We start from the raw sequence: 16,381 nt of genomic DNA on the forward strand, positions 1-16,381 counted from the left end.
GGGGCAAGGGTTAATATACGTATTTATTCATTTGGCATACCTATTTATCCAAAGTGACTTCAGTTTTCCTTTTTAAAGTAGGCTTTACTCTGTACAGTAATGATGGTGAATGAATTGTCAATTCTTAACTGGGACCCTATGCTAATATTTGCCCACTTTGTGAATGACTGCATCTTTATCTCTGAAGTAGGCTAACTCCAGTTAATAATCAAAACGTCACTCCCTCCATGGGCATATTACCTCCTGCACAGTCCAGCCCCTGCAGTACTCCCACCTCCACACCATGTCACACCCACATTATAAGTTAGCACAAGTTAGAGTTTGGTCTAACAGTTTCCTCTATGAGAGGGTGACAGTGAGGAGTGACAGAGGATATCAGCAGAGCCAGTGCATTTCCAACAGAGCGGCAAGGAGGAAACAAAATGGCCCGATGGACTGTTGGCTCCGTTAGGCTCAAGGTGCTGAAATATTTATTTATATTTGTCCCTTTGTCTTTAACTCTTGTTTTATGGAGCAGCTCAAAGAATACATGCTACAACACTGGTCTGCCTACAGAGACAGGTGCGTTACTTACCAGTGATCCGGGAGAATTACTGGCATGTTCAGCCATAATCCAGGGTGATGTGGACAAATATGCTGAAGATGGTCTCAGCAGACTTCTGAAAGAGAGACAGCGTAACCCATTGCCAGAGTCTTTCTATCTCAATGCAACAAAAGATTGCAGTGCTTACATCAAAGACAGAGGATTTATTAATGTAACTCTCAGCAAGGAGGAGAGGGACTTTCCACTTGCCTACTCCATGGTGATCCATAACCAGATTGAGATGTTTGAGAGGCTACTCAGAGCTGTGTACACACCCCAAAATGTATACTGTGTCCATGTGGACAAGAAGTCTCCAGATAATTTCATGAAGGCTGTGAAAGCCATTGTTTCATGTTTTCCCAATGTGTTTGTGGCAAGTAAACTGGAGAAGGTTGTTTATGCCTCATGGTCTCGCGTCCAAGCTGATCTTAACTGCATGCAAGATCTGGTGAACTCAGCTGTCAGGTGGAAGTACCTTTTCAATACCTGTGGAACTGACTTCCCCATTAAAACCAATGCAGAGATAGTGCAAGCGCTCAAAGTGTTGAATGGAAAAAACAGCATGGAGTCTGAGAAAACCCCTGGACACAAGAAAGGCCGTTGGGAGTATCATCACAACGTCACTGAGTCTGATGTCATTAGGACTGACGTTAGAAAGACCCCACCGCCCATAGGTACCCCTATGTTCTCTGGAAACGCTTACATTGTGGTGTCAAGGGAGTTTGTGAAGATGTTGTTTAAAAACCCAGAGGCCAGAGCTTTGCTGGAGTGGGAAAAAGACACATACAGCCCAGATGAGCACCTCTGGGCATCTCTTCAGCGCATACCAAGTATGCCAGGGTCCAGCCCTCCCAATAACAAATATGACATGTCGGATATGAACTCCATAGCCCGTGTGGTGAAATGGGCATATCATGAAGGAGATATAAGGAAAGGGGCATCCTACCCCCCATGCACTGGAGCGTACAGAAGAGCAGTGTGTGTGTATGGTGCTGGCGATCTCAACTGGATCCTCAGTCAGAATCATCTTTTTGCCAACAAATTCGACCCAAATGTGGATGAAATTGCAATTAAATGCTTGGAACATTACTTACGCTATAAAACTTTAACAGGTCAATCACTTCATCAGTTTACTAAAAGATCATTAATAATAAAGAGGTAATTCATTATTCTTAAGAAGATTTAGTTAATTTAATTTAAGTTAATATTTATTTCATAGTTTACCTTGATTTATTTGCATTGATACTGCATTGATCTATTATGCTAGATTAGAACGTACAACATTGTAGAGTGTACGTGTAGTAATGTTTTCATGCTCCTAACAGTATGTCAAACTGTGGCATACTAATTCATGACATTCATACAATATGCAAATATATTTTACAAAGTGTCACCAGTGTTGGGCTTCTTCCTCATGCTGTATTTTGACACTTTATTTGACTATCCAAAATGATAGTCAAAGAATGCACTTTTACCATAACTCAATGGTATATTATTGTAATTGTTATTATATCGTACATTTACAGATTTTGTATTATTTATGTGTTATGCATGTTTTAAACATGTTGTTAGTTGGTGAATACATTGTAACAGTTTGTTCAACTGTTCACACAATTTTTGAAACATGTCACTACACCATAAATCCATACCAAATCTGTAAAACCATACACTAATGTGCCTTTGACTTTTTGCAAAACACCACATACAATCCTTTACCTAACACATAAAAATCTATCAGGAAGTAACTTGACTTCCTTTTTCAAACAACCTAGAATGCCACACTTATTCACAAGTGATTCACTCTCTCTCCTCTCAATACTCAGTACTTTACCCCCCTTACAAAATACACACACACAAATATACAGTCATTTCTGTCTTTGGGAAAATCAGCTTTTTCAAAAGTGTTTGGTTTCTGTCAAACTGTTTGTTGTATTTTGCTCTTTTTTGTTTTCTTGTGTGCTGTAAAATACTGTATTCACAACAGCAAATTATTTGGAAAAATCTATATTTTTGGTTTCAATATTGCTTGAATGTTTACTGTGTACAGTATATTTCAATTTCTCTCTGTAGATGACTTTGACTCTTGTATGGAAATACACAAAAACTCATGAAAGACAGAAGAGCTTTAGGTTTTGAGCAACAATGTGGAGATTTGAGGCATTTTGCATTTTGTGTGAGCTAGTTGGATTTGTGTGTAGAGTTTTGAAAACAAGTCACAGTTTTGAAAATGTGTGTATGCAGTTGTGAAAAACTGTAAATACAGTGCTATTGATAACAAAAATCATAACATCCTCAGAATATCTTACTGTGCACTTAAATATTTGCTTTAACTGAACATGTCACAGTTCATTCCACCAAATATTGGTGTAATACAACAATGCCATCTAGTGCAATATTGCTATTACTACAATTTACTAATTATTCACTTCACACTATGATCTACTGTTGCAAGGTTCTGCCACATTCAAATTTAAAACAAAATGTCTCACCAAAAAAGTTTCCTCAAACTCTTGACCTGTAGGAATGTAATTTAAACGGGACCTTAAATTGCACAGCTGTTGTATCTACCACTAACTACAGAACTACAGGTGTGTTACTTCTAGGTTGTTAAAAAGTAAAATGTACAATTCAGTGCTGGTTGGTTTGGTTCCTTGAGAGAGTTCACAGAATGTGTACTTCCAACTTTGCTCACCTAAAACGCTATGTAATCTACAGCCCCAAATCAGAACCACTTTACCTCAGGCCATTTTAAACAAGCTCAGACTCAGATAAGACGGTGGTATTTCTGTGTCATGTCTAAATACAATTTTCAACATTTGATATGTTGTCTGTGTTCTTTTTGCAGCTAAATATGAGTTTACAAGATTTGCTGATTATTACATTTTGTTTTTATTCACATTTTACACGTCCCAACTTTTTCTGATTTGGGGATTATATGAACTTCATATACCGGTAGGCCTGTATTCGTTTTTCATATACATAGTATGATAACAGTATGTTGACTAATTATTTGTTTTCAGTACACAGTATAACAGTATGTTGACAAAGTATGACCTCTTTCATAGGCTACAATAGCAGCATGTGTTTTGACCTAGATTGCATAATGTGGGTAATTCGATCACCACTTGTCTTTGATTTTTCTCATGTGACACTACATTTAGTTCGCATTTCCATCTTGACTATGTCGATGGATATCATGTATAATCAGTCTTGCGTCAAAAGTTAATCAGTCATCAAGTAATTTATTTCAGTTCAATACACATCAATGTAACTAGAACCATATTGGAAAATGTGAAAAAAATGATCTTTTAATAATCTGTACATATTGTATTCCAGTAAAGAAAATTAAAAATAAATATGTGGTCCATCTTAATACTGCTAGCAACAGATCTGGCTTAAGACTTTCACATACTGTCTTATCAGCCAACATGATGACGACTGACAGGTGAAGTGAATAACACTGATTATCTCAATATCATGGCACCTGTCAGAAGGTGAATAACATTCAGCAGCAAGTTATTTTTTTCCCCCCAGAGTTGACGTGTTGTCATAAAACATGAAAAATGTGTAAAAATTTGAGCGACTTTGACAAGGGCCTGATTGTGACGGCTAGATGACTGGGTCGGAGCATCTCCAAAACTGTAGCTCTTGTGGGGTGTACCCGGTCTGCAGTGGTCAGTATCAAAAGTGGTCCAAGAAAGGAAAAGCAGGAAACCAGTGACAGGCACATGGGCGCCCAAGGCTCAATGAAGCATGTGGGGAGCGAAAGCTTTCCCCTGTAGCTCAAAATGCTGAAAAAGTTGACCCAAAAATGTTTCAGGAATGGGTTGAGGACCACAATGAGTTCAAGGTGTTAACTTGGCCTCCAAATTCCCCAGATCTCAATTCAATCAAGCATCTGTGGGATGTGCAGTGGACAAGCAAGTCCGATCCATGGAGGCATCACCTTGTAACTTAAAAGGCTCTGCTGCTATGATCTTGGTGCCAGATACCACAGCACACCTTCAGAGGTCCAGTGGAGTCCAGGTCTCGACAGGTCAGGGCTGCTTTGGCGACAAAAGTGGGACCAACACAACATTAGGCAGGTGGTCGTTATGGCTGATCAGTGTATATTTAGTAACTCATAGCCTACAGGTGTTTATTATTTTACTAATTAAATATTCAGGCTTGCTCAAATTATCTCTTTGTTAGTGCACAATGACAATTAAGTGTCAATCCTATGCATGTATGTCTGTTTGGTTATTAAGACCCGTTACTCACATGTACATAGTTTATTTCAATCAGACGGTGAAAGTCAATGGTAACAAAGGTAGGCTACTGTACTAGCCTGTTTCTGAGGTATAGTTAAGAAACATAGGCATAAAACCATGAGACACAGCATAATAGAAGCACCAGGCAACCATAGAGCTGTTCCTCTGAGGTAAACAATAAATGAAGAAAGTAACAGTACACTTAAATTAGAAGGAAGGTAAGTTACATAGATATAACTTGCCGATCCTATGTAAACATTGAAATGACTACCAACCAACATGAGTACCAACATGGCTTTTTGTCATGTCAGACAAGACGTAATTCAGCCTTGCACTTATAGCAGTTGTTATCCAAACACAGTTGGATATTTAATCACAGTATAAATGAAGTTTGAACAAAATGTTCAACAGTTATGGTCCACATCCATTAATGGATTTCATCAGAAATGAAAATTTGCTGCCCACTTACACCACATTCCAGAAAAGAAAAAAAGAAAATACAGGTACTGTTCCACTTACATCAACATCAAAAGTACAAATAAAACACTTTCATTCCTTAAATAGATACAAAAGGCATACATTACAAATGACATCCATTATAGTTACAAAATCAAACTGTAAAAGTTAACAGCTCTGAAGGAAGGAATCCTATAAAAAAAAAGTCAGGCTGGAACTGGCATTTTTTTACCCCCTCCAAGGCTTTCCACATGCATTACGAGGGTGGTTAAAAAAACTTTAGAACAGTCCATATGGTTTGGTAAAGACTTGTTTCAGGCTTGTTCATGTCTTATGTGCAATGATCCGTCTTGTATGTGCTCTGCTGAAGGCTGTGTAAATCTGTAGATGTTCCAAACTGCAACGGGTCACCATGTTGGCCACCATGATAAAGTGCATCTGTTGCATAAACAAAACAGTCAGTTGTGTTCTTTCCTAAGTATTGTAAAGCAAATACCAACAATAAAACTGGATTGTAAATAGAACAGGTTTGGATCTGATCCTCACCCATATCGTGCAAAGAGTAGTGACTGGTCCCCTGGTCTGTCCCTTGCCATGACCCACTGGCAGCCTCGTACCCTGGATCTTGGTTTTCTTCTTTGATAGCTACCCTTTTAGCATCCTCTGTTTTTTTAACAATAGTGGAGAGAATATTTAAATGTGACATCACAGATGAAAAACAAACTCTAAACAACATCAATGTTTCACATTCAGACATATTTTATTTATTAGATAACAGACTTGGTTGAAGTGCACCCAACCATTTTCCATACCTTTCGCTAACGTTAGGTCAAAAGAATACTCAGTCTCTTGGATGTCCGCAGTTCGGACAATACCCTTAATCTGGTCCCGTAGCTCTTTGAGCTTAATATAGAAATGCACTTTGTCCTGAGCACGGGGAAATTGGGCACAGCGGGGGCTTGATGACGGCATCAAATAGCACACCTAATTAGAGAAAATGTCCATACTGGTCAACATCATCCTACCTTATTGCATCCCTTTATCTGACACACTATTAACATTTCAACACTCAAATATGCATTGAAAGATGTGGGAAGACACATGTTGACAAAACTGAATGCTTCATAAATAGTTCATTTCAATATGCTGTAACAAACAGGATATCTGCATAAGTTAAACAAACATCATTCTTACTGTATGTGTGTCAGGAACTTTGTATGGCTGCAGGCCAAATTCAAGATTCTTTGCTGTTATTCCAAAGATTTCTTTGCAGAAAATTTCATAGATACCTGTGAATGAAGCCAGGCCAGCGCATTTAAATATATATCTTTAAATTTACATTTTGTATATATACAGTACAGGCCAAAAGTTTAAACACACCTTCTCATTTCAATGCGTTTTCTTTATTTTCATGACTATTTACATCGTAAATTCTCACTGAAAGCATCAAAACTATGAATGAATTCAAAGTTATTTGGCCCACAGATGAATATTTGTCAAGTTATGGCTTGCTGAATATGGTATTAAATTAAATGGAACTTTTGAAGAAACTAGAATATAAGACATGTTTTCAGTTATTTCACACTTTTATACATAATTCCACATGTGTTCATTAATAGTTTTGATGAACCTACAATGTAAATAGTCATGAAAATAAAGGAAACGCATTGAATGAGAAGGTGTGTCCAAACTATATATATATATATATATATATATATAAATAAAAGAAATAGGGACAATGACATATCTTACCTTTCCCATTAAAGGCAGCGATGCTCGGTCTGTATTTCTTGAGCTTTTCTACCAGTTGTCTGCCACCTTCACGAATCTCTTTACTGCCAGAGAGCATTAATAAATATTCTTTTCATTTCAGGTAGCGATGCACCGATATATCGCATTGGTATTGGCCAATATCAGCCTTGTTGACTGATATCGGCGATCAGCAAATTAATATGAGGTAATATATATATAATAAGAATTGAAAATGGTTCAGTTATTTTCTTTTATGCATTTCTTTGTTTCCACTCTACTAAAGGGTATGATTGACAACAAAAACTACGTAACCAGAGACACTGTATATCAGCCAAATTGTTATTATATACACTATCGTTCAAAAGTTTGGGGTCACTTAGAAATGTCATTTTTTAAAGAAAATCACTTTTTTTTTCCAATGAAGATACCATTAAATTAGTCAGAAATACAGTCTAGACATTGTTAATGTGGTGAATGACTACACTAGCTGGAAACAGCTTTTTAAATGGAATATCTACATAGGTGTACAGAGGCCCATTTCCAGCAACCATCACTCCTGTGTTTTAATGTTACACTGTGTTAGCTAATCGTGTTAACAGGCTAATTGATGATTAGAAAATCCTTATGCAATTATGTTAGCACAGCTGAAAACTGTTGTGCTGATTAGAGAAGCTATTATACTGGCCTTCCTTTGAGCTAGTTGAGTGTCTGGATCATTTGTGGGTTCGATTATACTCTATAAATGGCCAGAAAGAGAACTTTCTTCTGAAACTCAGTGTATTCTTGTTCTGAGAAATGAAGGCTATTCCATCAGAGAAATTGCCAAGAAACTGAAGATTTTCCTACAACAGTGTGTACTACTCCCTTCAGAGAACATCACAAACAGGCTCTAACCAGAATAGAAGAAAAGTGGAAGGCCCTGGTGCACAACTAAGCAAGAGGACATTAGAGTCTCTAGAAATAGACGCCTCACAGGTCCTCAACTGGCAGCTTAATTAAATGGTACCAGCAGAACACCAGTCTCAATGCCCACAGTGAAGAGGTGACTCCGGTATGCTAGGCCTTCTAGGCAGAGTGGCAAAGAAAAAGCCATATCTGAGACTGGCCAATAAAAGGAAAAGATTAAAATGGGCAAAAGAACAGACATTGGACAGAGGAAGATCAGAAAAAAGTGTTATGGACAGAATAATCTAAGTTTGAGGTGTTTGGATCACACAGAGCAACATTTGTGAGATGCAGAACAAGTGAAAAGATGCTGGAGGAGTGCCTGACGCTATCTGTCAAGCATGGTGGAGGTAATGTGATGGTTTGAGGCTGCTTTGGTGCTGGTAAAGTGGGAGATTTGTACAAGGTAAAAGGGATTTTAAATATCGAAGGCCATGACTCCATTTTGCAACACCATGCCATACCCTGTGGACAGCGCCTGATTGGAGCCAATTTCCTCCTACAACAGGACAATGATCCAAAACACACCTCTAAACTATGCAAGAACTATTCTAGTGAAGAAGCAGTCAGCTGGTATTCTGTCTAATGGAGTGGCCAGCGCAGTCACCAGACCTCAACCCTACTGAGCTGTTGTGGGAGCAGCTTGACCGTATAGTACGTAAGAAGTGCCCATCAAGCCAATACAACTTGTGGGAGGTGCTTCAGGAAGCGTGAGGTGAAATTTCTTCAGATTACCTCAACAAATTGACAGCTAGAATGGCAAAGGTCTGCAAGGCTGTACTGGAGAATTCTTTGACGAAAGCCAAGTTGGGGGGCAGCCGTGGCCTACTGGTTAGCGCCTCGGACTTGTAACCGGAGGGTTGCCGGTTGGAACCCCGACCAGTAGGCACGGCTGAGGTGCCCTTGAGGGCACCTAACCCCTCACAGCTCCCCGAGCGCCGCTGTTGTTGCAGGCAGCTCACTGTGCCGGGATTAGTGTGTGCTTCACCTCACTGTGTGGTGAGCGTGTTTCACTAATTCACGGATTGGAATAAATGCAGAGACCAAATTTCCCTCACGGGATCAAAAGAGTATATATACTTATACGTTTGAAGGACAACATTTTTTCAAATAAAAATCATTATTTCTAACCTCATTCGATTAATAAAAGTGTGCGTTTTCATGGAAAACATGAAATTGCCTGGGTGACCCCAAACTTTTGAACGGTAGTATACATCGGTAGTAACGGCCCAGAATTTCACAATCGGTGTATTCTTAATTTTAAGACTTAAGGTAATGTATAACACTGAAGCATTATAGTGCTGCTGACTGAAACCAAAGGTCAGAACTTGTTGTGATTATATTGTTTTAAATATTTAACATACCTTGAGAGATCTTTGCTTCCAGGTGTGGTTCTCTCTACCATGTTGGTGAAGCCAATTCCATACCTCTCTGGCAGAGTTTGATCATGCATGTAATTGAGCTGTTCATCAGTTAGGCCAGAGAGGAAGAGACACTTCCCTGGTGACAAATGGTAAGATTTTAAAGAACTCATACAGACACATTTTCAAGACTGTGCACATTCAAGACATTAGTAAATACATTAAAAGTTACGCACAGAAATGATTTCCTGGATTTGGATAATGATGTCCTTTGTAGGCTGATAGAAGTCCAGGGTTAATTCCAACCTAAAATAGAATTTGGATGTCATTGTACAACAAATCAATCTGTAACAATCAGCTAATAATAAAAAAGCTGTTACATGATGCTTTGTGAACTGTATTTGAAAAATGACAAAGTAACTTGACACGACTTACTATTAATATGTCAAGATTGTGGGTGATGACATCGGGCAGGGTTTTGGTCATTACTTCTTCAGGTGACATACCATTAAATCGATCAAGTGTTCTTTTTGCCTTCTTGGGAGTGTTGTCATTGTCAGCCACTGGCTTACCATCCTCAGATCTGTGTTTTGGGGGTCTACCTCTCTTCTTAGCAGGGGGTGCTAGCAGATTATACAGACAATCATTTAGATTAAGTTGTTTGATAATATGATCACCTACAGTAAATATGTAGTCACATATTACCCATTGCAGTATTCTGTGGTGAGGCAGGCTGTTGTGGCACAGAATAATGGTATTCAGAAGGTTCCCGGTGGACAGTGAGTTCTGCCATATCCCGCTCTTCTTTGACATTGTCCATGTTATAATTGACATTGTTCATGTGATGATACTCCGTAGCTTCTGGTGCATGGAAATATGGCTGACTGGTTTGATACCTAGAATAAATAACGTAAAATAAACAGAGATATGAGCGAACAGGAAGTGACAGGGTGTAACACGGACTGCAGCCTCCACAACAACTCACACGACAACTCACCAATATTGGAGATAATCCGTTGGAAGAGTCATTGAAGAATTCGTTTCTTCCATCTTAAGGGTGGTTTTACTTAAATAAATTAATATTCAAGTTGGTGTTATTTAATTTTATAACGTTATCAAGCGTGCCTGCAAGCTAACAGGCATCTTTCTTTGTTCTCACTTATTATAACTCAAATTTAGAGATAAATCCTTGCAATTGCCTAGAAACAGTGCGCATTCCGTTGCTTTCATTTAAAAGAAAGTGGCAAGGCCCGAAAACTTACCAAATATTTTTGTCTAGCCACAAAGCCATCTACCATTCGTGAGTGAGTCATAGTTAAAAGGCTGACCCCCGGCTTTATTCAGATGCAAGCTATAGCTAACTGGCTGGCTGATACAGCACCAACACATTTGTACGACTGTAGGCCTTACATATATCCTACTAGCCAAACATATTAACACACTACAGAAATAGTAACATTTACCTGAACGCGTTATGATCAAAAACCTTATGCTCATCGGAGGATCTGCTTCCAAAGACAACAACAGATGGACAACTGATCAGATTCGTCGGTCAGACCAGACCGAACTGATGTTCTTCTTCTTTGTTATTTGAGTCTTCTCATGGAACACTACCGCCACTCACAGGAATGGTCGAAATGGACACCGAGGAAGTGGACACTGGTTTCTTTCGACTCCACAATTCCAGATGATCTGTTAATTTCTTAATTTAATAAACATATCATTTAGAGTATATAGGAAGAGTTTGTTTATGTAGTATTTCATATCCATTTCTTCATAGATTATGGATGCACCCACCAGCACAGACGGTGGCGGTAATGAGCAGAAAAAGAAAAAAAGAAGAGGAGGAAAAAGAAGAAGAGCTCTTCGAAATCAAGTTTACAATATTTTGATTTTACGAAGAAAACCTTATGACTTCATCCAATGTCGGCTTGTCGACAGCATGGGAAAGGTTAGTTGTGTCTAGCAGTTTTGGTCATCGCTGATCTGACTGAAGGATTTAGATCTGTAATCACAAGCCTACATCAAGGATAACTATTTCTAAAAAAAATCCTTTCTCCTATAAAATGTTAGCCTAGTCTATATGTCTTTTTATTATTTATTTTGTTTTGCCGTGTTGGTTTGTTTTGAGATTTTAACACTATTTTTTTGTTTTGAGATTTTAGCACTGTATTTTTTTGTTGACCTTGGCTAATGTTAGCAACCTCTTTTGTAGTTCCCTTGTCCTCCCTGCATCTCTGTGTCCCACCACTGCGGCTGCTGGCAGCGTTCATGTGGCAGGTGGTAAAGCAGCGCAGAGTCAAATACTACAACAGACTGGAGAAGTTTGTCTCTGTTGTTTTGGAGGTCCTGCCAGACCTACTCATTGCTAAGGAAAGGACTGAACTACTCCTTGGCCTCAGAGCAATGGTAAGAGAGAGTCTAGTGTGTTGCATAATGTATAGTATTCAGATATAATGTAGCATTGCCTGAATTTCCCCATCTGTGTTCAGTTTATTCTAGACATATGCCGTGATCAGCCATCAGTGAAACTACAGATAATGCAGACACATCTGGACAGACTGCATAGGATAGATGTATCGGCTACTGATGGGGTAACACTTTACATTTCTCACACACAGGCAATTTTGTCCATAAGGCCTTTAATAGGAATGTGGTAACACTTTATAATAACTACACACAATTAAGCGTATTAACCATTTGTATACTATGCTTTGTTCCTCATTCGTAAAACATTGTTACTACATCAATTCTGATCAGTAAAGCATTTGTACACAGTTGTAAATGGTTTGTTCATAGTGAATAAGCCAAAAATATGTTTGTAAATAGTTTGTTCGTAGTGAATAAGCCAAAAATAAAATATGTTTATACATTGTTTTATACTTAACAAATGATGCAATAATAATTTGTTAATGAAGTAATATTTCCATTATTTAACAGTTATTAATTAAGGAGTTTTAATTAATGGCTGTTTTAATGATTCAGAAACTATTCACACCATAGACTGGATACAGTCTATGATTCACACCTATAATGAGGCATGCCTTTATAAAATGCAATAATAATACACATGCACTAATGATTAGTTAGGGTGGGGACTGGGGATAAATGTTTTATAAACCACTTCCTAATACTATAATTCTTGATTAACTCAGAAGTTGCAGGTGGTTAGTTAAGGATATTTTGTGAGATCATCTAAAGTGAGGACTTTCTATGCCTTTCAGCACATTTACAAATGAGTTGTAAAGGTTATATTTACAGGTAGTGTAGTGGATAGGGAGCTGGGCTACCATGCAGTTGCCTGGAAAGTTAAGTGTTCAATTCCTGGCTTCCACCATTGTGCCTTTGGCCTTTAATTTATTTGACATGTGTAAGTCGCTTTGGATAAAAGTGTCTGCTAAATGAATAAATGCAAATGTAACCTTTACAATTCATTTGTAAATGCGTTGAAAATAAATGCTTAATTGTGTGTAGTTATTATGAAGTGTTACTGGAATGTCTATCTGTAGTTCACGGGGATCTCAAGTGGGTTGAAAAAAAATCGATTTTTTTCCCTAAATGCATTCCCTGCTGTATTTACTGCTTGTTGTTTTATTTGGAAAGAGTGGAGATCCAGTGGTAGATGCTGCTGTGAGAAACTTTGTGGATCTTATCCAAACCATCCTGAGGAGTCCTCAAGAGAAAAAGCATTTCTTCCAGGTGAGACGTTTTAACAAAAACATCAATTAGGAGATGGTGAGGGGCAGCCAGTATTGTGTGGTTAGTCCTGAGCAGAAGCTTGAGCAAACTTTATGCTTCACTTGGAGACATGGAACTGACCCCTAGGGGAGCAGGGAAAGATGTAGCTGTTGACCCAGCTAAGGGAAAATGAGACAGGAATAAAGCAAACTCATACAATAATCAAAGCTGTCATTCAGTTAAGGTTATTCATATAAGGATTACATTCATATGAAGACTTCTTCTTGGTGAGACTCTGAATACGAAATGGCTCACTCCTTATACTTTTTCAGACATTTGTTTAGAAGATCGTCAGTTAGGAAAGTGTCTGATTGGTCCTGAGTTGAAGCTTTAAGGTCCTTAAGTCAAGTTAAGGAGAGGGAAATTGCTGCATGGAGACATTGAACCTATCCACATAGTATGGGGCTCCGCTGTCTTTGGAAGTTTTGGTGTAGAAAATGGCACACCACACAATAAAGCATTGTCAATATATTTTACTTATATTGTTGCCAGAGGTTTGCTAATTGTCATAGATATTTCCATCTCTACATTATTTCAGGAAGTCTACCCATTGCATTATGGTCCCAAATATGACACAGCACTGCAGTCATTGGTATGGGAATTCCTTTGCAGACTAGAAAAACGACTACCTGTCCCCAGCTTCCACCAGGTTTGTAATCTTGGATTTAAATGACATTCTGTTAATTTACATTTCCTCTTTAAAGTATTCAGAATGTTTTACTCCATTTTGCCATTACAGATGGCTTCTTGGTTTGATGAAGACCCTTTATACTTGGAGAATTCCTTACAAATAGAACCACAGAAAGTCAAAAATGTGTTGCAATATGTCAAACATTTTGGACACTCAGAACAAGGTATAATGCAAACAGACATCACCAGTGCGAAATATGACAAGTAATCCAATATGGTGCGACTGTAAAATATACTGTCTAGACAACTTAAATACAACGCTGTATTATCCAGACATTTGGTTTTACCCGTTTTACATTCCCTGAATGTGTTTTCACATAATGCATAGCGTAGTAGTATAGAGTAATGTTAGTGCAGCGCAAATTGTAATAATAATTGTTTGACATGTTGACTTTTTCCAGAATCTCCACCTTCACCCATCTTTGCAAACACCATTCTCTCCACAATGTCTGTCTCTATCACTCCATTGCCTGCCACCTGTGAGCAAACTGACTCTGAGAAATGTGCATCAACACTCCATGAATCCCAAACTTCAGTAAATGAAGGAGACAGACAGGTGTATGAAGACTTTGTTGGACGGATGGTGGATGATGAAGACACACATGGAGATGTGAATGAAGACTACATTCAGAGAAACCTAAATGATGAAGATCCACAGACAGACATGGATAAGACACATTCTACTGAACAAGAAGAGGAGAACACAGGACTTCATGGTGAGAAAATCACTGCAATTACTTAAAATTAGTGCAGAAAATACATTTTTGTGTTTAAATCTGTGAATTTCAAACATACAAAGGAAAAGTCTTAAATTCCTGGTGCTACAGAAAGGGGATTTCCCACAATGGTTAATCAACAACCAAGTTTGGTAGAGTGGTTGTGTGCACATCCCACCTTTCTTTCAGGACAGGTGCAGTATACAGTGAGCATGTAACATTCCCTCTTTTTTGTTATAATCAACAACCAAGTCCATTCCGTTTCACATTACACAACATGATGCGAGATTCAATGACAATGCGCAATTGGCAGTTGCCACACACGCCACATGTTGTACCCAGGACCATTAAAGCCACCTCTTTACGGTAGAACATGCGCTGCCACAGAGGCCAATCTACAACCATGCCTCTCTAAAATCACACAACAGGACGCACAATGCAGCAATGAAAACCTAAACCTAAAGCACATCACTAGCGGAGCAGCCTTCTGAAGCATTTCACTGGGGTTATCAAGTAGGTATGTTTTTCTGATTGATTCTCCCTTTTTCAGCAGGTTATAGCAGTGAGAGCCAGGAGAGCACTGACCACAGCAGGAGTGAGACGAGGGTCCCACCATCCAGTGGCAGTGGCGCTGGAGTATTTTCACCCAGTGGAGTATTTTCACCCAGCAGCAGCTCACTCAAGACAGCCTCTCAGGGAAGCAGAACAGCCGTTTCCACTGCAAGGAAGCCACAAAAGCATGCATGCCCAGAACGTGGCAAAACTTGTCCGAAACCAGGCCTGGCTGGACCTTCCCAAACAACAAAAAAATGTGTCACAGTTGCTCCTAAGATTGCGGGGGGTTACATTTGCAGTTTTTGTTGTGTTGAGTTTAAAAACATGTCAGGTCTTAAAACACATCTGACCATTCATACAGGCGAGCGACCCCATCTCTGCTCTTACTGTGGTAGAGCATTTCGAACTAAGTCGATTTTGACGGGCCACACACGCGTGCACACAGGGGAGCGACCCTACGTCTGCTCCCTCTGCGGGAGGAGGTTTATCCAGAAATCAGGCTTGGTGGCTCATGAACGGTTGCACACTGGTGAGCGGCCCTACGTGTGCTCCTTCTGTGGCAAGGGTTTCCCTGCCCCAGGAGCGTTGTTAATTCATACACGGTTTCATACCGGAGAGCGCCCATACAAGTGTGAAGTATGCAAGAAAGGCTTTATGCAAATGTGCAATCTGGTTGAACACAGGAGAAGGCACACAAAGGAGAAACCGTATCCCTGTACAGTGTGTGACAAAAGATTTACAATGCGTAATCAGGTAAACAGGCATATGAAAGTGCATACGAGGTAAAGACGTCCAGTGAAATCACTGTAGACTGGATCTTTTTTTTATTGTTATTTTTTGTTTTTACTGCCGATCGTTTGACAGTACATCAACGAATGCATGGCCACCACAAGGATTTCTGTTGTCTAGTTATTCAAATGGAATAAAATGCTGAAGGAACAACAAAGAAATTGTCATTTCAATTACAGATCACATGACCAAGTCCTATGCCTGTTTGAGTTGGGTTTTTGCAAAGGTTCTTGAAGCTATACCTCTGCACAAGCTACAGCAAATAAACTAGCCTGTTTTATGCTTTTGCTCATACATACACTGCTTTTCTCATGTATCTGTTGTAAATAACAAAATACACTATTCAACAACCTTAACCTAAGCCAAAGTCATATACTGTATGATGATTTAGATTGAGTATTGTGATTAGCACCAGGGTGACTTATTACCAAATGTATTTCCACAGGAGTAACTGCAGTGACATGCAATAGCTGCATGCAGAGACACTTATAGGGTGAGGCTGTAATGGAGATGAGGAAACAGGATTGTTATTAGACTTATCGTCAT

General features: G+C 39.0%; 3 protein-coding genes across 4 annotated transcripts; 2 read left to right on the forward strand and 1 right to left on the reverse strand.

Moving 5' to 3' along the window:
• The first annotated feature begins 329 nt into the window (after positions 1–329).
• Positions 330–3,403, forward strand: gcnt3 (glucosaminyl (N-acetyl) transferase 3, mucin type). Its single transcript, XM_076263092.1, has one exon. It carries the CDS (start codon positions 423–425, stop codon positions 1,743–1,745), a length of 1,323 nt encoding a protein of 440 aa, XP_076119207.1. The 5' UTR covers positions 330–422; the 3' UTR covers positions 1,746–3,403.
• Positions 3,404–4,839: 1,436 nt separating this feature from the next.
• Positions 4,840–10,909, reverse strand: LOC143100147 (G/T mismatch-specific thymine DNA glycosylase-like). Its single transcript, XM_076263102.1, has 11 exons — positions 10,811–10,909; positions 10,345–10,413; positions 10,053–10,243; positions 9,783–9,970; positions 9,584–9,653; positions 9,351–9,486; positions 7,042–7,124; positions 6,484–6,578; positions 6,102–6,273; positions 5,836–5,952; positions 4,840–5,727 (listed from the first exon to the last, which is right to left on the reverse strand). The coding sequence occupies exons 2-11, from the start codon at positions 10,395–10,397 to the stop codon at positions 5,621–5,623; spliced, it is 1,212 nt and encodes a 403-aa protein (XP_076119217.1). The 5' UTR covers positions 10,398–10,413; positions 10,811–10,909; the 3' UTR covers positions 4,840–5,620.
• A 284-nt stretch (positions 10,910–11,193) lies between these two features.
• Positions 11,194–16,036, forward strand: LOC143100129 (uncharacterized). Of its 2 annotated transcripts, none has more exons than XM_076263073.1 (8): positions 11,194–11,298; positions 11,563–11,756; positions 11,840–11,941; positions 12,951–13,046; positions 13,624–13,734; positions 13,825–13,939; positions 14,177–14,491; positions 15,042–16,036. In XM_076263073.1, exons 1-8 carry the CDS (start codon positions 11,271–11,273, stop codon positions 15,830–15,832), a joined length of 1,752 nt encoding a protein of 583 aa, XP_076119188.1. In that variant the 5' UTR covers positions 11,194–11,270; the 3' UTR covers positions 15,833–16,036. The 2 variants fall into 2 exon arrangements, with proteins under 2 accessions (XP_076119188.1, XP_076119198.1); XM_076263083.1 differs by having other exon boundaries at positions 15,045–16,036.
• The last annotated feature ends 345 nt before the right edge of the window (positions 16,037–16,381 follow it).

This window comes from Alosa pseudoharengus, unplaced genomic scaffold (assembly GCF_046254945.1).
Source record: "Alosa pseudoharengus isolate Yale_2024_CS ecotype anadromous, Long Island Sound unplaced genomic scaffold, YU_APseudo_1.1 YU_APseudo_1.1_scf_10, whole genome shotgun sequence".
Taxonomy (NCBI): Eukaryota; Metazoa; Chordata; class Actinopteri; order Clupeiformes; family Clupeidae; genus Alosa; species Alosa pseudoharengus.